Source organism: Telopea speciosissima, chromosome 8 (assembly GCF_018873765.1).
Source record: "Telopea speciosissima isolate NSW1024214 ecotype Mountain lineage chromosome 8, Tspe_v1, whole genome shotgun sequence".
Lineage (NCBI taxonomy): Eukaryota > Viridiplantae > Streptophyta > Magnoliopsida > Proteales > Proteaceae > Telopea > Telopea speciosissima.
The window spans coordinates 55764341-55787271 of record NC_057923.1 but is presented as its reverse complement, the minus strand read 5'-3'; the positions used below and the strand labels follow the sequence as shown (position 1 = coordinate 55787271).

Sequence of the window (22931 nt, the reverse complement as noted above, 5' to 3'; positions counted from 1 at the left end):
ACAAAAGTTATTATGGTTAGGAATAAGTATGGCCGAAGATAAAGGTTTTGTAGAGGGGGTTCTGTATTCCTTTACCACAATATACCATTGGCACTACATTCAACTGTTTCCTCAAGGCAACAAAACATAGATCCATCAGGGATGTAACATCCAAAGGATGAACAATGTTCACACACGAACTATGGATGTTCTTGACCACGTGAAAGTATGGATACCGCTAGAGATGAACCTCAATGATACTCTGACCTCCAGTCTTCATCATCATATTCATCATCTTCATAACTGACGATAACACCAAGCTCATCATCAACAAAAACTTCTTCCTCATATAATGCACCTGCATCTTCCGACTGATGCTCAGATTGATTACTCGAGACACTGCTTTCACCTTCTTCCGCTTCACTATGGGAATGGACTTCATCCTCTTCAGATGTCTCCTCATCGGGATAATCATTCAATGGATTATCTTCAGCTGAATTTCAAAGCAGATTCGAAAATCAAGAGAGAGCATCTTGGCTGTATTTAGAATAAGAAATCAAACAAATGAAGTGTACCATTTGAATCATCACTTTCATACTCAGAATGACTTTGGCCATCGTAGAAATCCTCCTCATCAACTTGAACCCTGGACCAACAGCAAGGATTCATTTTGAGAAGATATAATCACAAGTGAAAAGAAAAAGAGCTTTTTTTTTTTTTTTTAGGAGGGGGGGGGGGGAGTGGAACAACAATTTGAAAATCTCTTACAGAGGATATGCATCTGAGAAATCAGTTGCATCCAGATTATCGTACACAGTGTACAAGTCATATACGTAGCTATCTGTTGATGCTGCAAAACATATAAAGAGGATGCCATGAAACACCATTCACTGAAAGCATCGAAAGTCAAGGAATCTAATAATTGAAGAAAGCAGGGGGAAGGGGATAGATCCATAGTCCTCCAAGCTGCCATGTCGAAAGAGATATTATACATCACCAGTTCACCATATTAAAGTCTTGAGCAACAAAAAAACATAAAAAAGGGCATATCCGGTGCACGAGGCTCCCGCCACTGCTCCTAGAGTCAAAAAAAACAAAAAAGCACAAGATGCTCCTAGATAAAAATAGAGAGTCTGTACAAGGCTTTCAATTACTTATTTGATGGACATATTGGAAAGGCACAGATAAAAATGAGATCCATAAACTAGCATCCATTAACGAGTAAAAGCACTTCAACTACAATAATATAATAGTGTGATGATCCAAAATAATATGGTAGTTGATTTCTCCCTCACAACATTTAGAGCAAAGCCCTCTTGGATGGAACATCATGAGAAGCTCCTCAAGACAAGTTTCTGCCACGTGGCAATTCATTGGTGCTCAAATTTCATGGACCAGTTACCCACGTTACCATCTATCAGCCTGTTAAGCTCGGTACAAACCAAATTTCCATGTGGAGATACAAAAATAAACAAAAGGTTGGCTGATAAGAAACCACTTTATTTTTTTTTAAAAAAAATCCTACGAGACAACATAGAAAACAAAAGAAACAACAAAGAAAAACGACAGCTGCCACAAAGCAACACCATAAGCAACACAAGATAAGAAGCTAGATAAAGCTCCAAAAACTGGTTGAAAATTTAACTTAGGAAATTTTGGCTCAACCATAGAAAAATTAGGAAAAATTAGATATGTGGAAAAGGGACCCCAAATTTGACATGTAGCTAATACACAGGTAGAAAGCCGTCCACACACCCCACTCCCTAAGATCCAACCTCCACATGTCCCAAAAGTAGTGGACCATCATGAGAAAAAACCCCAAATTTGACATATGGCAAATCCACAAGGTGGGAAAGTCTGAAAGCCATCCAACCGCTAAGAACAACCTCCATGTGGCCAAAAAAGTTGACTGTCATGAGAAGGTTTCCATGACAGGGCTATTAGGTAAGGTTTTCACCTAACAATTATTTTGTCAATAACATAATTATTTTAACATATTAATAAAAATTCTGATCTAATGGAATGCCAACTGAATATTACTCTTTTTTTTTTTTAAAGTTAGGTCCCAAGGAGACTTGAATAAATGACCTCTTAATTGTGAGGTATTGGTCCTTGCCAACTGAACTATCCCCTTGGAAAACCAGCTGTACATTTGGCAACAAATATTCACCAATAACTACTTAGCAACAAATAAAAACAAGAAATGTAACACTGACAGGAAGACCCATGGAAGGGAGATCATGGTAATTCGGAGGTGTTAGAAGTCGTGTAATAGGGGTAGTGTAGGAACTAGTCCCATTACTAGTTACCTTATTATGTAATACTGTTTTTTCTTCTTTATTTCCCTTGTACCTCCCTAGGGAGTTGGATGTAATTCTCTATTTGTTATGACTGAATTAATATAGGTGTATGGAGAAGCCTCTCCAACACAATAGATTACAACGATTACAACCTAAAATATTCTCTTCTCTCTTCTCTCTTCTCTTGCCATCTTCTTCCTCCTCCAACTTCTTCCTTCTCTCTTCTTACCTTCTCAACCTAAAATCTAACTTGGTATCAGAGCAGGCTCAAGGTTTGAGAGTCGTGTTCAGTCCCTGTTTCCATTCTTTCTCTTCTCTTTGAAATCCTTTGTGTCTAAGGATTCCAAATAGGAGATTCCTGTGTACAGCTTTGCTTAAAGAGTATGGAATAGGCTCATTCTAGCCTCTTTTGACGATTGAAGGATCTATTTGAGTTGTTTTGAAGCTCTTTTGAAGATTTGGATCTCACACAGCTGCTGCTACTAGTTCCGCCAGGTTCAGGTTGCTGGTTTTCTCTTCCCTTTTCTTGGATTGCTTTTGTGTCTTGGTCTGGTTCATTTGCATTGCCCTAGGACACCTATTATGATGGCTATGTTCTTCCTTGCTGATTGAAGAAGCCATATTAGCAGATTTGTTTCTTTTGTGGGATCCTCTGTTCTGCCCAAGTAAACTTGAGAGTGTTTAGCCTTTTTTTCCTTGCATTTGAGCTGCAGTTTGATGCTCTTGGTTGAGGGATGTGTATGCACAGCCTTTGTGAGACCTTTCCTCTTGTTTGAAGTTGATACTACTCCTTGCAAGCTTTGTGGTACAGTATTATCAGGGACTGCCTGCTGGACTGATGTTGAAATGCACTAGAAGTGCTTGATTTAAGTCCTCTAAGAGATTTGCTGCTAGGATTGCTTCGGCAGTGTGCTATCCTAGGCTGCGTATTGGACTTCTTGCCTGTTTGGGTTGAGTGTGTACTCCCCACTTGTCTTTGGTGTTCTTGTTTATTGTCAAATCCCTTCCATCATGCCTGATTCGGATACATCTGTGCTTGGTACTGCTGATTCACAGCCCCCTACTGTTGTCACTCAGTTGGCTTATGAGAGTACTCACTAACAGATTTCCTTTGTGAAGCTTGATGGTACTAATTACCTAGATTGGTCACATTCTGTGAGACTTTCCCTTAGGAGTAGGGGAAAACTTGGATATATCACAGGTGCTATTAAGGCTCCCACAGCTGGTTCACCTACTTTTGATAAATGGGAGACTGAAAATTCTACAGTTATGACATGGTTGATTTTCTCCATGAAGCCCGAGATTGGGAGAAGGTTTATAAGGAAGGAAACTGCCAAAACCATTTGGGATAGTGTTTCTGTGGCCTTTGACAAAGTAGGTGACACTGCCAAGGTCTATCAGCTCCATAAAAAATTCACTCATTGAAATAGGGCGACAGTACTATTTCTGAGTACTACAGTGCGTTCCTTAGTCTTGTGGAGGAGTATGATCACTATAGGGACCTTCATTTGACCAACCCAGAGGATGAAGCAAAAGTGTATCTGACTCTTGAAAAGGAGCATGTCTACTCTTTACTTGGTGGTTTGAACCTTGACTATGAGCCAGTTAGACTCCAGCTGTTAGGCCGGTCCCCCCTTCCCTTTCTCAGTGAAGTCTGTAGTTACTTACAGAGTGAAGAGACCAGGCGGCTTACTATGGCACCACCACCAGCATCATCTGAGAGGTCAGCCCTCAATTCCAGTTCTGTTCGAGACACCCGTGGAGGTGGTAGAGGCCCAGGGCCTAACCGTGAGGAAGTCAATACTGTAGAGACAGTTGGTGCCAGTGGAGTTGGGCGAGATAGATTTAAATGTGATCATTGTGGACGCACTGGACACACCAAGGATAGGTGTTGGTCTCTCCATGGTCGTCCTCCTAGCATGCGTGGCCGTAGAGGGGGAGCTCGAGCTCATTCCGCGGTAGCGACTGATGCTGATGCCCCACAGGATGACTCCACCTTCATGGATGCAGTGGTTCGCAGAGTTGTGTCACAGTTGAGCACATCTTCTACATCTAGTATGGCTGGATCCTCATCATCCTCAGCTTTGCAGGTCTCCACCTCAGCTTCTACTGCTACCTAGTCTTGGGTCATTGACTCGGGTGCCACAGACCACATGACTGGTACATCTCATTATTATGATTCCTATACCATTTGCTCTGGTAAGGACAAGGTTAGGGTAGTTGATGGCTCCCTTTCCTCCATATCTGGTAAGGGTAATATCTTTGTGACATCATCTATTTCCCTCTCTTCTGTTCTTCATGTCCCTAACCTTACACTGAATTTTTTATCTGTGAGTCATCTGACTAAATCTCTCAACTGTTGTGTCACATTTTTTCTTTCTCACTGTCTTTTTCAGGATTTGGTGGCGAAGAGGATTATTGGTAGTGGACGTGAGGAGCAAGGCCTCTATTTTTTTGATCCGTTTTTGCCCACAGCTCATTCCTATGTGTGTGACCGTAATGATAGTAGTTCTGTGGATTCTGTTATGTTATGGCATCGTCGTCTTGGCCATCCATCTTTTGTTGTAATGAGGAAACAATTGCCTCACTTATTTTCTTCTATTGCCTCTTCTCATGTTTTTCAATGTGAACCATGTATGTTTGCCAAACATTGTCGGTCTTCATATCCTTATCATGGTAATAGAACTGTTGCTCCTTTTCATATTGTGCATACTGATGTTTGGGGTCCTTCCCCTACTACTTTATTTGGCTATCGTTACTTTGTGTCATTTGTTAATGATTTTTCCCATGCCATATGGACTGTGCTTTTGAAGCATAAGAGTGATGTGTGTGATGCCTTTCAGAATTTTTACCAAATGATTCTTACTCAATTTGAGACCCGCATCAAAATTGTACGATCTGATAAAAGAGGGGAGTATATGTTTGGTGGCCTTCAAACCTTCTTTATTACTCATGGCATTATCCATCAGCTAGCGTGTGTTGACACGCCCCAACAAAATGGGGTTGCTAAGAGAAAAAATCGCCACCTCCTAGATGTTACCCGTAGTCTCTTGTTTGGCATGCATGTCCCCAAGACCTTCTGGTCTGCGGCTCTTCTCACTGCCTCCTTTCTCATCAATCGTATGCCTACCAAGCTTCTTAATTTCAAATCTCCCTTGGACATCTTATCTCCCAAGGCCTCTGTTTTTTCTCTTCCTCCTAGAGTCTTTGGCTGTGTTTGTTATGTGCATGTTAACAAATCTGCTCGCACTAAACTTGACCCCAAAGCTCTCAAGTGTCTCTTCCTTGGGTACTCTTCTACTACCAAGGGGTACAAGTGTTATCATCCTTCTTCCCGCCGATGTATCATTTCTAAGGATGTTACCTTTCTTGAGTCTGTCCCTTTCTTTGTCCCTTCTCAGCATCCTCTTCAGGGGGAGAATTGTGGGCGTGAACATGCTACTGATGATTTCTTCCTTTCTCCTTTACCCACATCTCCTTTTATGCTTGACATTGGAAAACACAGGACTGTAGATGTGGTTGAGGTTAATGATCAACCAGGGGGGAATACAGATTTGGTTGTTGAAAGTGGTTCTGGTAAGGAGAAGGATTACCACATTACATACCAAAAAGGTGAAGGCTTGCATAATACAAGAAAGAATACCTACCAAGAGTCCTCTTCAGATCCAGATCCACATCCTGAGATTCATTCTTCTTAATCAGGTGACATTTCTTCTCCTCCATCTGATTTGGACCTTCCTATTGCTATTAGGAAAGGGAAAAGAACTTGTACTAATCCTATATCCCAGTTTGTTTTCTATGATGCAATTTCTCCTACAGGCCTTGCCACTACTCTCTCTACTGCTTCCATTCCCAAGAATGTCATTGATGCTATGTCTAACCCAAAGTAGAGACAAGCCATGTCTGAGGAGATGATAACACTTGAGAAGAATGGTACTTGGCAACTTGTAGATCTTCCCAAGGGACGTGTCCCAGTTGGATGCAGATGGGTCTACACAATCAAGTATAAATCTGATGGCAGTATTGAGAGATACAAAACAAGGTTGGTGGCCAAGGGGTATAGTCAAGTCTATAGAATTGACTACCAGGAGACATTTGCCCTTGTGGCCAAGCATAACTCAACAAGAGTTCTTTTATCTTTGGCTGCCAATAAAGATTGGCCTTTATATCAGTTGGATGTGAAGAATGCCTTCCTTCATGGTGATTTGGAAGAGGAAGTGTACATGCAAACTCCACCAGGCTTCAAGATACCTTCAGCTGAAGGGAAAGTGTGCCTCCTTATGAAGGCTCTATATGGTCTCAAACAGTCACCTAAGGCATGGGTTGAGTGCTTCCGACAGGCTATTCTAAAGAATGGATATTCCCAGAGCCAAGCTAATCATACTCTCTTTACCAAGCGGAGTAATGGTACTATCACAGCTCTCATTGTCTATGTTGATGATATCGTGGTCATCGGAGATGATACAGCTGAGATAGGTAAATTGAAGAGCTACTTGGCACAACAATTTGAGATCAAAGATCTGGGTCCCTTGAAGTACTTCTTAGGACTAGAAGTATCAAGGACCAAGAAAGGAATCAACATATGTCAGAGGAGGTTTATTCTTGACTTGTTGACAGAGACAGGGATGTTAGGCTGCAAACCAGCAAACTCTCCTATTGAGCAGAATCACAAACTAGGAGAGGACTGTGGTCCTTCTCTTGTTGATGCGGGGAAGTATCAAAGGCTAGTGGGGAAGCTTATCTATCTCTCTAAAACTTTGCCAGATATCTCTTATGCAGTGGGAGTTGTTAGCCAATTCATGCATGCTCCCAAGAGTGGCCATTTGGATGTTGTGTATCGCATTCTAAGGTATTTGAAGTCCTCTCCAGGGAAAGGACTGTTGTATGCAAAGCACAACCACTTCAGAGTGGAAGGTTTCACAGATGCCGATTGGGCTGGTTCCATTACAGACAGGAGATCTACCTCCGGCTATTGTACCTTTGTGGGAGGTAACTCAGTCACATGGAGGAGTAAGAAACAGCATGTTGTGGCCAGATCTAATGCCGAGGTAGAATTTAGAGCTATGGCACATGGAGTGTGTGAGCTCATCTGGCTAAAAAGACTTGTTCAGGAACTGGGACTCGACACTGAAGGACCCATGAGACTGTACTGTGAGAATAAGGCTGCCATCAGTATTGCTCACAACCCTGTTTAATATGACCGGACTAAGCACATTGAGGTTGATAGGCATTTCGTCAAGGAGAAGATAGACTCTGGCTGTATTTGTACTCCTTTTGTGAAGACTGGTGATCAGTTGGCAGATATCTTCACCAAGGCTCTTGGCTCTCCTCAGTTTAGTTCTTTCCTAAGCAAGCTGGGAATGCATGATATATATTCTCCAGATTGAGGGGGAGTGTTAGAAGTCGTGTAATAGGGGTAGTTTAGGAACTAGTCCCATTACTAGTTACCTTATTATGTAATACTGTTTTTTCTTCTTTATTTCCCTTGTACCTCCCTAGGGAGGTAGATGTAATTCACTATTTGTTATGATTGAATTAATATAGGTGTATAGAGAAGCCTCTCCAACACAATCGATTACAACGATTACAACCTAAAATATTCTCTTCTCTCTTCTCTCTTCTCTTGCCATCTCTTCCTCCTCCAACTTCTTCCTTCTGTCTTCTTACCTTCTCAACCTAAAATCTAACTCATCTAGAATCTCTGCACCAAGACACCCACTAGGCCTGCTAAGTAAACAGTTAACTCATAATTTATGGAGTAAGGGGATGACTTGACAAAAGTGCACAACTAGGACATAAATTGGCTGCAGAAATATCAAGATCAAGGGTTATCTACTCGAGTGTGCACCCCTTTTCCATCTGAGAGCTTTCTTCCTCAGACTGACTGTTTCGTCTTCCTGGTGGGTTTTCTCCCACTGTGAGACCTTTAATTTGCTTTTCTTTTCTTTTAATGTTCTTCTATTTGAGTTTTCTTAAGTTGCACTCTCTGTAATACGATTGGATATAGGAGCCAATCTTGATGTTCTCATCTTAGAACACAGATATTGGCTTGAACTTGAGTGAGGAAAAAAAAAGATCAATGGATGGGGCCTTGGATTTGTTCACAAGCTTTCAGTGGATTATCCACTAGAAGCTTTGGATGATATTATAGAAGAGGAAAGACTTCTGATTGGACATGAAATAGTGAACAGAGAACCAGTGGATTGATATTTAGTTCTCGTCACAAAGATTTTCTGTGAGAAAAGGTTGCTGATCATGGTGAAAAGAACAATGGATGGGGCATTGGATTTGTTCACAGGCTTTCAGCCCTAGGAGTGTTAATTCACAGCATTCCAGTTCATGATTAGATTCTAATTCTTGATCAGATACCCGAATCTTTATATACAATTCTTGGTTAATAGTTCATATACTAACTCTTTGTTGTTTATAGATCCTTTTCTTGGTCCATGAATATGAGAACCACTCTTTTGAGTCTTAATCTATTCTATACCATGTCTATCAGTCTCTTGATCAGATTAATGTTTTCTTTCAATAATTTAGTAATTATTATGTTTATGAGTTTCTTGATTGATTGAAGAACTAAAATATAAAATACCTTCTCTTGTGGGCCCTATTACTCTAAGGCTCCATTTGGTTGGATGGGAAGCATAGTTATCAAGGCGGGAAGGCGACCATGACATTTTAGAGGGTAAAAACACAAGGCGACACTGCCATGGCTCCCAAGGCGTCCACAGCGACCAAGGAATCTGGACGCCATGATAACTATGAAGGGAAGGCAAAGGAAATTGAGAAAAGATGAGGAGAAAGAAATGAATCTTATACCTACCGGACCCTTCAGTTCTCAAAGGTGTTTTGTTGTATGAAAAAATGAAGGATTTCCCATTGATTATGTAAGGAAAATGAAAATGGATAAGTAATAAAAAAAAATGTTCACAATCTGGAAAGTGAAGGAAAAGTTCCATTCAATCAAACTCAAAAAATAAGGAAAATGCAAAATACTTGTTGCACTTACTCACAGTTCCCCTCAGCATCCATCTAAGATCCAACCAGACAGAGCCCCATAGATCAAGAACTGATTTCTGTCAAAGAAATTAAGCCTATACCGGGCCCTTCAGTTCTTTTTTTTTGGGGGGGGGGGGGGTGGAACTCTTCTTGAGCATTCACCATGGTTGTACTCTCCTAAGACTTTGTTTTCTTGAGCTTCATTCTATTTATCTTTTCTTTAATTTCTCTTCTCTCCTTACACACCATTCTCAGCTGTAAATTCCAAAGTCAAGCCCCCCCCCAACACGTCAAATGCAATCACACATTAAGCACACTGAAGGTTTTGACGTTTTATGGTTATGGGGCTGGCTTTTTTCAAATGTTTTTTTTTTTATCGTAGTGGGCTCAATTATAAACCCCAACATTTAGTCCAAGGGGGTACACAAATTCTATTTTTGGATTTTAAGCCTTTTCCAAGTAGCATTAGGAGTTTGGAAGGGTTTTTTTATTCCATTTATTAGTATTTTATAGTAGTAATTTTCCTTGTGACTTGAGGAATCAAATAATGTTCTTTCCAATCTATTATTGGTCAGCGGTGGTTCAAGTTGTATTAGGATTAAACAAGTTCCAGTCACAGTAGGAGTCAGATTTTAAGAGTTCTACTAATGTAAGGCTAGGTATGAACTACCCTATCCCCAGATAGGATCACAATTGTGCCCCAAAACAAACACTGACTTCAACAACAACAACAACAAACTCAAACTTATCGCAACTAAATGGGGTAGGCTACATCGATACAAAAAAAAAACAAGGTAGGGAAAACTGAGGTTTGCAAAAAAGGGGAATGAAGAGATGGGAAAAGAGGGATGGGAAATTAGATGAGAAACGGAAATATGGAAAATGACAAATAAAAGATGGAAAATAATAAGAAAAATGCGAGATGAAAGAAGAAAGTAAGAGGAAAGAGCACAGTCCAACAAGTCAAGAGAATCTCAGCTAAATGGAGTCTGCTACACGGATCCTTGCCCCCCAGTAGGCTCTATCCGAGGTCATACTTGGACAAGACCTAGACTATGCATGTCCTTCCTCACAACTTCTTCTTTGGTAATTGTAGGCCTGCCCCTAGCTCTTTTAGTTCCTTTAATTGGGATTATATCACTCCTCCTTACTAGGGCGTCCCTAGGCCTCTGTTGAACATGCCCATATCACCTCAAACGACTCTCTTGGAGCTTGTCATTGATTGGGGCAACTCCCAAAGTCAGCTCTAATACGTTCATTCCTTATTTTATCCTTCCTAATTTTTTCGCACATCCATCTTAACATCCTCATCTCTGACACTCGTAGCTTCTCAATATGACACTTCTTAAATGCCCAACATTCTGCCCCATACATCATAGCCGGTCGTACAACACTCTAGACGCACCTCTCCATTTCATCCATCCCACTTTAATTCTCAGTGACACATCATCCTCGATGTCACCTTCTTTATTTATGATTGACCCCAAATATCTAAAATAGTCAATTTGTGGTAGCTCTCTTTCTTCAATTCACACCATGTCTGTATCCATTATAGTATAACTAAAATTACACATCAAATACCCTGCCTTTGTTCTACTAACTTAAAGCCTCTTGTTTCCAAGATTGATCTCCATAGCTCTAACTTAGTGTTAATCCCTGCTTTTGTCTCATCCACCAAAACGATATCATCGGCAAAGAGTATACACCACGGCACCTCATCTTGAATGCAATTGGTTAGATCGTCCATGATAAGCGCAAATAGATAAGGCTTAAGGTTGATCTCTGATGTAACCTAATCGTAATTGAGAATTCATTGCCCTCACCTCCCGCAGATCTCAGAATAGTTACCACGCCCTCATACATATCTTTAATTACATCCACATATTTACTCGATACCCCTCTCTTCACTCTAACATGCCGGATTAAGTCTCTAGGGACTCGGTCATAGGCTTTTTCCAAGTCAATAAAGACCATATGGAGATCCTTCTTGCTCTCTCTATATCTTTCCATGAGCCTCCTAAATAAGTAGATAGCTTATGTAGTGGATCTATCTGCCATAAAGCCTCATATATTCTCAAACAGGCTTCAATAACACTCTCCCAAAGTTTCATAGTGTGACTCATTAGCTTTATGATCTATAGTTATTGCACCTTTGGATATCACCTTTATTTTTGTAAATCGAGACTACAATGCTTCTCCTCCCTTCATCTGGAATCTTCTTTATGTTCATAATCATGTTAAACATATTGGTCAACCAACATACCCCACAACCTCCTAGGGTTTTCCACACTTCTATTGGAATCTCATCTGGGTCTGGTGCCTTCCCTGCTTTCATCTTTCTTAAGGTTTCTTTAACTTCAGCCACACTAACCTTTCGTGCATATCTATGACGTGTGGTGTTTTGTTGAAAAATGTACTCCTCTGGGTCATTTCTCCTCAATCTATCTCCATTTAGTAGGTCACAAACATACTCATCCCATCTCGTATCAATACTCTTTCATCATCACCCTTGATACACCTCACCTAATCGAAATCTCTACTCTTCCTATCTCTCATCTTAGCTATCTTATATATAGCTTTTTCCCCTTTTTGTGTTTAGGTTAATATAGAGATCCTCATATTTCTTCACCTAAGCCCTACCCACAATCTTTCTAGCTTCGTTTCTGGCATCATTATACCCTTTTTTATCCTCTATTTCTTTAGACCTTTGCCATGTCTTAAAACAATCTTTTTTGGTCTTAATGGCTGCATGAACCTCATCGTTCCACCACCAAGTCTCTCGAGGGGCCTGATGAATACCCTTCGCTTCCCTTAACACATCTTTGACGATCCTCTTAATACAAGTAATCATCTCATTCTACATCGCATTGGTGTCTCCTTCAAAGTCCCACTTTACTTGTTTGATCACATTATCAGTAAAGTCCTTAGGGACTCTCCTTTTAATCTCCACCACCTTATCTTAGGGTATTTAGGCTCCCTCCTACACGTCTGTGCATTGAGGCACATATCCAGGGCCACCAGTCTATGTTGGGTGGTTAGAGGCTCTCCCCAAGGAAAACCTTACTGTTCTTACACACCAATCTGTCTGCCCTTCTTGTTAGGAAGAAGCCCATTTGGCTGGTATGATTCCCACTTTTATAGGTAACTAAGTGCTCCTCTCTTTTTTCAAAGAGAGTGTTCACAATGGAAAGATCATAAGCTACCGCAAAGTCTAGCATCCTCTTTGTTCCTCTTCCCAACACCGACTTCAAACTTTAATAACAGTATATGAACTACTACCTAACAGTAGCATAAAATACCCCTCAACCCCTAAATAATATGAGACAATATTACATAAAAAACTCAGTCAAAGCGTATACCAACAGCAGCCCAACAAGGCCTTGCGCAGAGCATAAACCTGAGAGTAAAACTCAAGAACTTCAAGAACTCCAGATCAGCATCTATAGCCACCTGATGGGCCTCAAAACTCCCATCATGTTTTGGCCCTGGTGGAGGGGTGTTGGATTTCCAAATCTCAAATGATTCTGATGGTCTGATACAGAGAAATGAACAGGTCTTGAAAATAGAAAGTAGATCCCAGAAATAGAAATTAACATGCTGCAGACAAATCCAGCCATTTGATCTACTTCAAACCAATGTCTGCTGGTAGTATTCGTTTCTTAGATTTATTTTCTGTTCCTTCTGTTTCTTCCCTTCTTTTCTTCCATCGAATCCTTTGTTCCCACTTTCTTTTCCATTGGCCTCTCCACTTTTTCTTCTCTATTTATGTTTCTGTTTCTGTTTCTTCTTTAACCTTCTGGGTTGCTGCTACATATTTCAATCACAGACATTCATACTCAGTTCTGTTATCTGAAATCTGACCAGAACTACAATTTGGTCCAATCAGATTCCCTAGGAAGCCTGAGTCTTCTGTTCTGTTAATTGGGCCCATCACCTACAGGCTTTTTGACCGTCTTTGGATCCCTGCTTGTATCAGGGCTTATCATCCATTGTCCTACATAACATATTAGTTGATATAGACACTTCTGAAGATTTACTCATATGGTCATCCCTATAACCTTTTGGGGCAGTTCAACACCAATTGCTTGAAAAGGTATGCTAAGACAAACATATACAAAGTTAAAATCTTATCCTTAAAGGTAGAAATAACAGGACAAGTACCTTGTTTGGACATGTAAGCTTGAATATCAGATTTGATTTCTGCTATAGCATTAGGAAGGAACTCTCTTATTAGAGGCAAATAATTACACAAAGTTATGTTATCCTCCAAAGTGGTATCCCTGCATCAAACAAGAAATAAATCATTGCAACAAATAGAATAGTGTATACAGAAATTATACAAACTAGCTCAACTTTCACCCGTTCTTCTGCCTCAACACGAACAACATGCATCATAGAGATGACATATTTCTCGTAGTGAATCATCAAGTACGGTCTCTTTGTTTTCTTTCAGGCTCTTCCATATTTGTTCAAAGCGAGCATTTTTGGCAAGAACCTGACAAGAACAAAAGATTTTAATTACTGAAAGCATTCAATTAAAATTAATTTAGCAACTGTCCATATCCTTGAGCAAGAAAGAAATTAAGAAAAGGAAAATACTCGGCATTTTTAATTGTTACAAAACCAGAGCAAGAAAACCAGTATGCGCAAGATTGGGAGGCCCATAAGGTGCTAGTGGCAGTCCAATGGGCTGAAATTGACCTTTGAGTAGTCACATTATAGGTTGCCTTTTTATTATTTATTTTTTGTTTCATTGTAATGGGCCTAATTTATAAATTATAAAGTTATTACACAGGATTCTAGTTAAAGTGTTCGAGTTAGATTAAAATACTTTATGGCTAGATAGAGTTTATTTTGAGTTTATTTACTTAATTAAGTGTGGGTGTGATTAGGAGTCCTTTTATGAGTTAATTGAGGAATTTTAGAACATTATATATATAATACACCCCCATCAATTAGAGATGATTTGAGTAAAGAATGAGTTTTTTTAAGAGTTTTGGTACTGTTGAGCAATGCATATAATATTGGTATCCCAGACCTGATTTCTTCTCCTCTTCTTCATCCCAAGCAGATCGATCTCAACTCTTTTTCCTCCCCTTCTATCGATCTGATTTTTTTACCTTAACAACGGAGTCCCTTCCTTTATCTCAGATCTGAACATAGATTTGACCATGGGGCCTGCTTGCATCTGAGATGCATAATCTGATTTTCATATAGCATCAATTGGTTCTGATGTGGGACAATAAGTAATGGTAAAGGGGAACGAGTTGGTCAATATGGGTGAAGCAACAACAGACTCTACTATGACGATGAATGTTCTACATATTGAGGTGGTTATTCCCCATATATTTCAAGACGAGGATATGCCATCAACAATTAATCTTCTAAACTTGATTCATAATACTGGTGCGAAGCATGAGACATTCTCCTGAGTTCTTCTATTCTGCCCTTCTTAAAAACTCAAGGCAAGTTTTTCTCAACACCGGGAGGAATTGATGCAGTTGCATTCAACATTAATCCCGTATGGAGGCCTACGCACAAGCTTGGGAGGCCCATAAGGGGTTGGTGGCAATCCAATAGGATGAAATTGACCTTTGGGTAGTTACATTATAGGTTAGACCTTTTATTTTTGTCAGGTTTCATTGAAATGAGCCTAATTTATAAACTCATAAAGTGGGGATAAAGTTAGTACATTGGATTAGTAGTCAAGTGTAGTTAGATTAAAAAAATATTTAATGGCTAGATAGAGTTCTGTTTTGAGTTTATTCATTTTATTGAATGTGTAGTGTGATTAGGAATTCTTTATAAGTCAAATTCGGAATTTTAAAAAGTAGTTATCTATGTAATACACCCCCAATCAACTAGAGATGATTTGAGTAAAGAATAATAGTTTTTTTAATAAAAGTGATAATGTGAGAGTGCTAATAAGGGATGAGGACATTCTGGAGAGATGGATAGAGTATTTCTACAGCCTATTAAATGAAGTCATTTTGAATATTAGTGCCTTGGAAGATTGTATTACTCATTAAGAGTTTCAAGACACTATTTGTCGTAGATATATATACGCAAAACTAGGGTGCCTGAAGTGAAAAAAGCCTTTAGAAGGATGAAAGTAGGCAAGGCACCGGGCCCAGATGAGATCCCAATAGAAGTGTGTAAAAGCTTAGGAAGTTGTGGTTTAACTTGGCTAACCAAGTTGTTCAATAAGATTATGAGCACCAAGAAATGCCAGATGAGTGGAGAAGTATTGGGGTCCTGATTTACAAAAATAAATGTGATATTAGAGCTGCAATAACTACAAAGGCATAAAACTAATGAGTGATTCAATGAAATTATGGGTGAGGGTTATTGAAACCCACCTAAGAAATGAAACAATTACAACCGGAGAACCAATTCGGTTTTATGCTAGGAAGATCCACAATGGAAGCTTTTCCTTACTTAGGAGGCTTATGGAAAGATATAGACAGGGCAAGAAGGATCTCCATATGGTCTTTATTGACCTAGAAAAAGCCTACGACAGAGTCCCTAGAGAGTTAATCTAGCATATACTGAATATAATGATTTCAAGTAAATATATGAACATAATTAAAGATATGTATGCTGATGTGGTGACAAGCATAAGAACTGTGAGTGATCAAAGTAGTGAATTCCCAATTACAACTAGGTTACGTGAAGGATCAGCCTTAAGCCCTTAAATGTTTGCACCTATCATGGATGATTTAACCAGAAACATACAAGATGAGGTTCCTTGGTGTATGCTATTTGTTGATGATATTATCTTGGTGGATGAAACAAAAGCAAGGATTAACACCAAGTTGGAGTTGGAGATCAACTTTGGAATCAAAAGGTCTTACGATAAGTAGAACAAAGATGGAATACATGGTGTGTAACTTTAGTTACACTGGGACGGTTAATGAGGTGGTGAATGTCGATGAGAGGGAGATCCCACAAAGTGATTATTTTGGTATCTAGGCTCAATCATAAATAAAGAAGGTGATATAGAAGATGATGCTGCTCAGAGAATTAAAATAGGATGGATGAAGTAGAGAGGTGCATCCAGAGTACTATGTGATAGGCTACAATGTATGGTGCAGAATGTTGGGCAGTCAAGAAACATCATAAGATAAATTAAGTGTAGCGGAGATGAGGATATTGAGATGGATGTGTGGCAAAACTAGGAGGGATAAAGTAAGGAATGACCATATTAGAGCTGAGTTGGGAGTAGCTCCGATACATGATAAGCTTTGAGAAAGTCGTTTGAGGTGGCATGGCCATGTTCAGCGGAGATCTTGGGATCCTCCAGTATGGAGGAGTGATTTGATTCAGATGGAAAGCACAGTGTCAAACAGGTAAAGTATGTATTGTCTGGTATGTTCAAAGGTTTTCAAATAGCTGGTAAGGATGTCTCACAAGGAATAAAAACCATCTATCCTTTAGGACCAAACAAGTAGAATCCTTTTAATACCCCCCCCCCCAAAAAAAATCCCTTCAAATATGATATATTGATATCAATATATCTATTGTACCATAAAACATAATGTTTGGTACTATACAAGTAAAACAGATGTGCTACAAAAGTAACAAAACTAGCACAAGAGAAACCCTCTCCAAAATAAACATGAAAAATGTTGCCTAGAAGAGACAAGTACTTAAAACGCTGAACATAAGTAGGCACTAAGTTTACCAGTTAATATACCTCATGCTTCTGCCTGGCCCTTGATAACAATTGATCTCGCTTTTTATTAGGATCAGGAGGGAAAAAAGTATTAGTTGAAACATCTGAAAATTTAAATCCTGACTTTAAGAAAATAGAAATCCTATGTCAATGTAGGTTGAAAAAGGTTAACCAAATATTAAAGAGAGAACCATGCAGATTTTATTTTCAACACTCCATGCCAGTAACCTTAAGATCAAGCAATGAACAGCTCCAAATAAAAAAGACAATCATTGATATGATGGAAATAAGTTGTGATTCCACAAAATGTTTTCAGTAAGCTAAGGTTCAATTCATCACCTTGTTTGGATCCATCAGTTTTGAAGCATTGGAAAATGTTGCTGAATGCCCACTCCAATTTATTAATTTTAACTGGAAGGGACTTTTGCATGCATGCATTTTGCTGGTTAAAATGTAATACAATCAGGTATGCCGATTGCTTTTTCGATACAATGATTAAACAAAAAAGAACTCATAAAATGCAACTATTAGTGTTTCACCAAAACCTCTGGTTGAAATTTACTTTTAACGGCCCTCAGGACTGGCATATCATTACTCATACCCTCTTGCACCAAGCAACAAGAGCACAAGGGTTGGTATCCAATGGCAATGGAATGGATTTTATGTCTTTCTCTTAATTAGAAAGGAAAACGCAATCGGAGAAGAAGATTGATTGCATTTATTCAGCATGGAAACTAAGCTCAAACAACAATTATCTACCGAAAAAAATTAAAACAAGATGGATATATTTATCCAAAAACATACAATCAGAGGGATTGAACAATGCTAGGCATAAAAAATATGACGCCAATATGGTAGCATGGACCATCTAGTAAATCCACATTATAAGCCACAATTTAGTTCTTTCATAGGCCAGTTTTGAACACAGCTTATCAAACAGCACCACAGTAGCATCACAAAACATCAGTAGAGAATGTTTAAGAATATACCATACAATAATAAGAACAGCAGGAACAAACTCTCTTGAAGAATCATAAAAGTTTGCAAAAAATGGAAAAGTTGACCCCAACACCTTGACCAACATGCCAATACCCTTCAACCTGCAGCCTAGACTACCTAGTTTCCAATCCCAACTTTTTCAAATCCTGACTGTACAACCATGCCTCTTTTGACTTTTCTCATGGCCTAAAGTTTCCACAAAATTTCCATCTCTTCCCCACTTATCCTGAAAGTGGAAAACCGTCCCATAGATTTGATACTTTCAAATTGTAAGTCCATGATATTACCAAAATACAAAAGATGACAATTGCACCTTATTCAATTTCAGTTTCTTTCTTTTTGCAAAGTTGCAAAGCAAAAATTATTAAGAGAAAAAGAAATTGGGAAAAGTGGGAAGAGAGTTTCCTGTAGCTAATAAAATCATCCATTCACTAAACAAGAACTACTGAATTGTTCAGTAATAGTCCTAAATAAAATGACTTAAAACAATTTCACATCAAGTTATGACCTTTAGCAATTTCCACTTAAGTATAGAGAGACAAACATGACTCATCTGGAAAGTGGTCTATTTTTATCAGTTTGTCAGAAGACTTGGACCCTTCTTAGCTGGGGTCATACCATCATAGAGCTAGCACACACTTAGGTGGCCTGTTGCCATGCCCCTCTGGCTGGATTTGACTTTAAGCCCAGCAGCCCAGAGATGGCACTGAGGAAGCCTTGTCCAGTTTCCCCCTAATGATTTCCACAAAGGTTACATTATCTAAGTTGGTCTTTGGCAGTCACTACTCACGAGTAGATCAATAAATAAGGGAAGTATAGAAGAGATAATCATCAAGAGACCATCACACCGACCACAAATGAATGCAAAATATCAACTGTAGCCTCAGTACTGCTAACTGTCTCCACATGCTGTACAAAAATCTTTTTGGTCTTCAATTCATCTAGACAAAAATTATGATCAAAATGAAAATAAAATTATAAAACAAATAAACATATAAGTATTGCTAGCTTGAAATAGAGTTCACCCGTATGACCGTAAAGTAGCAGATGCAAAATTTGATAGATTAAAGAACAAAAGTATATCTCTATAGATGTCGAGAGTTGAGAAAGATATAATGGATGACAGGGAAAGTCGGTTTTTCAAATACAATAACTAAATTAAGGATACACAAAGTTACACTGATTGTATCATCTGACTCATTTTGAACTTGCCTAGTACAGTATGAAACAGATGAAATGTCAAATATTTTTAGCAACATTGCATATGCAGTTAGTGCTTTATACACAGTCTAGAGAAAAACCATATCAAGTAGGGGTTAGGGAACACAAGCCCTAATAAATCACCAACATACTACATATACCCATTCAAAAAGACAAAGTGAAACAAACTATTGCTTCTGTAAATTTCATTAGTTCTAGCATAATTCAACTAGATTAGGAAGAAAGCTATAAAAAAAAAAGCTTAGTGCCTCCTCTCACCTTTCCCAATCGAACCAGAGATGGATAGCTTCCCAAAATCCAATAAAGGCCGTTTGACTGGCCTCTCAGTTATCTCTAGCCCTATAACGGAGAGGGAAGAAAAGATAACCCAAAAATAGTGAAAATACTCAATACCATCAAATGAGAACAACGCCCCCGGTGGGGGGGGGGGGGAGTGAGAGAACTAGAGAAGTCAAACTCACAAAGCCCGTCAACCCTCGACTGGGAAGCTTTCCTTTTTAGCCGAACAACCACTGGCTTTCCATTCATGGGCTTCGATGATGAAGGAGAAGAAGAGCTTTCCCCACTATCAGCCATTGTGAAAGCCCCTGCAGAAACAATGTAAATTGGGGTTTTGTAATGACATTTTTTTTTGGTTAAAGGGTTTTGTAATGACATCAAATGATCAAGATGCCAGTAAGGCTTTCATGCATGGAAAATTTTGAAAGAATCAACAAAAGAGGGGGAAAATGGGATATGAGAGAAACTAATACCAGAAATAGTTGCCTCCAACAAAAGGTCGAATATCAAGTGCCAAAGAAGAAAATTAAAGTAGGATTGCGGTGTGAACTATGAAGGTCTGAACCAGAAGGATTGTCTAAGCGGGAGAATTTGAGCGCTCCAACCGAAAGACCAGTACTTCTACATATTTACATACAAAAGGGTTTCTTCTCCGGCGATAAATACATTTCTGAGCTCTTTTAAGCATTTGCCCATCTTTGAATGTTTATCAATTTCAATCCATTTAGCTTTTGTTCTTCTCTGTCTCTTATTTGCATCGGTCAGGCGGATAGTCGCTTGTGTCTCACAGGTTCAAATCATCAAGGAGGAACCAATGAAGTTGGAACCCACAATGTTGAGATTGGTACGGGTTTGTTTCCGTTTTCTGCTGTTTCTATGTTCTATACTTCTGTTTCTGCAAGATGAGGTATTGGGGTTGTGAAACTCCGCCAGTAATATTGTCACTTGGGTAGGATTCACGGTTTGTAATCTCAGTATCGGGATTGGATATCGATAGATCACATCGGTGTTTTGGATTAATCAAATAAGACGTATTTGAGTAAATTACACGTCACCCCTTGATCTTCAAACGAAACTTAAATCACCACTTGATTTTTTAAAATACTCATACTTCCCTTCTACACTAACGGTGTTAGTCTCTTGTTAGTTATTGGTGTGAAAGGATTGTTTTATCCTTATACTAAAACATTATAATTAAATTTATAATACTATCCTTCAAAATCTATGTTTGGATATCAAAGGTAGTTTAGGGATTTAAATTTATTTAACTGGCTGACATCATCACTTAACATAAAACTAATGGTAGGGACTAATTTGTCATATTGGGGTCTAATATAGGGATAATTTGAGTATTTTCAAAAAAACAGAGGGTGATTTGAGTTTCGTTTGAAAACCAGGGGATGATGTGTAATTTATCCTTTATAGTTTTATTCTTGTTTTTTATAAAAGAAATAAAAAATAAAGGGAAAAGGGTCGCAACGCTATCCTTAAACTCACCTATAAACGCACCACCATTCATCTAAACCATTGATTCAAATAAGCAAATCTTAGCCGTTCATCCCCTTTTCGTTTAACTGGCACTATTGGTGAACCAACTTTACCAAATCCTACCATTCTCTCTCTTCTCCGGCGGTGAAACTCTTCATCTCTGCTTCTGCCGGTTACCCTTTTCGATGTATCGGGATCCTACCATTCTCTCTGTCTCTCTTCTTCGACGGTGACCCTCTTAATCTCTGTTGCTTGCTACTCCAGCACTGAGGGTTGATAATCTTTGCTACCACTCACCCTTTTCTTATTTCAAACATTTTGAATAGAAAGTTTGAAAAAACTGGCTAACGGCTTTGGTTTCATCGTTCACGGCCTTTTAAGGCATTTTGTTTCATCGTTTCTTATTGAGCAATAGCCATGGATTGTCTGGACTAAACAAAGATCTCTGCTTCGGATTTGGAGTTCCTTCTGAAAGCAGCTTCGCTGATACCCATTTCCACTTATGTCTTGGAGTGCATTTTTCTGCAGAGAGTGGTTGAGGTGTTGGCACTTACAGAGGCACCGAAGATGGAGCAGAGGGTAGTGGTCTCCTTGGAATGAACCTTAGAAGAAGAGAAGTCGAAGGGATCGAGACGAATGTAGCAGAAAGAGTGGCCAAGCCCTTCATCCAGAGGCTCTGATATCATTACAACTGAGTCGTTCCGACGAGGTGCTCCTCCAGCACCGGAGAAACAGACGCTAAGCTTCGCGAAACCGTTACCCATCGAACGAATAATCCAAAGGAGCAATGGAATAAGGAAAAACCCTTTGGAATTGAGAGAGTTCAAAACCGATCATGGCTGATTTACCTTTGATTCCTCTCTCTGCTTTCTTCTTTTGGAACTGCTGATTTCTGGTTGTTCAATTTACGATTGATGAATCCTACTCCTAAAGTGAGTGAGTGAGAGAGAGAGAGAGAGAGAGAGACCGATACCTAAGTGAAGTGAGTGAGTTGTGCAGAGAGTTCTCGATATCCGCTGGCATCGGTGAGAAATCCTATACTACGTTTTATTGGGTTTTCTCTTCAAAACTAATCGTCTGTGGAGGTAAAAAAGTAATAATAAGAAGGGAAAAAGATCTCTGTCCAGGAGTGTGGCCTACGCCAATACTCCTATGAGTCTATCTCTCTCCTCTAATGTGAAAAGACATCTCTGCCCCCCTGTTTTAAAGAGGAGAGGATAGACACATGGGAGTGCTGTGTAGGCCACACTCCTGTATAGAAAACTGCTTCCCTACAATTAAAATTATATTTTAACAATTAAGATTAAAGTTCAGAGATTCAACGGTTAGGATTAAGGGTATGCGTTTAAGGTTTTGAGGGGTAGCGTTGCTATCACTCACTCAAAAATAAAAAATTATTTTATTACCATTTTACCCTAGTCCGTCCAGGTTTATTGGATCAGTGTCGGGATTGGGATCGGTCTTGGCCGATACCAATCCGATCCGAGCAATTTTCCTGATCCGAGATGGATATTACAAACCTTGGTAGGATAAGAATTTGGTCGATTTTGATTCTCCCCTATCTGATTTTGTACGGAGATGCCGATTTCAAGGCATCCAAGTCGATTTGAGAATCAGAATCGGTCAAGATAGATTTGGGTCCCGATCCCATGTTATTAAACCCTAGGTAGGATGTGGGTCTCAATTTCCTCCCCTACATATGTACAAAATTTGAACCCAATCCAACTCTACGGCTCACTATGTTGAAAAGCTTATAATGCTTCACTAGGTTTCAAAAGTCAAACAGAGAGAGAGAGAGTGCTAGGCTGCTAGCATACCCTCCCCTAACGGTTCAAATAAGTTTTTTCCTAAAGTTTTTTCCTAAAAGAATACTCAATTATAAGCATCGGTTAAAAATCTTTGCTGCGTCTAACACTAGAAACCCATAATAAATTGGGGGAGAGGTTCTTTGAGCAAGCGGAATAGGGGAGTGCACCAATGAGATATGA

At 39.3% G+C, this 22931-nt stretch overlaps 1 protein-coding gene across 1 annotated transcript; it reads right to left on the bottom strand.

Moving 5' to 3' along the window:
- Positions 1-29: 29 nt before the first annotated feature.
- Positions 30-19776, bottom strand: LOC122672462 (RNA-directed DNA methylation 4-like). The gene is made up of 8 exons (XM_043869930.1): positions 19638-19776; positions 19435-19515; positions 18796-18896; positions 13661-13776; positions 13443-13561; positions 748-829; positions 555-625; positions 30-472 (listed from the first exon to the last, which is right to left on the bottom strand). The coding sequence occupies exons 1-8, from the start codon at positions 19750-19752 to the stop codon at positions 231-233; spliced, it is 927 nt and encodes a 308-aa protein (XP_043725865.1). The 5' UTR covers positions 19753-19776; the 3' UTR covers positions 30-230.
- Between the last annotated feature and the right edge of the window lie 3155 nt (positions 19777-22931).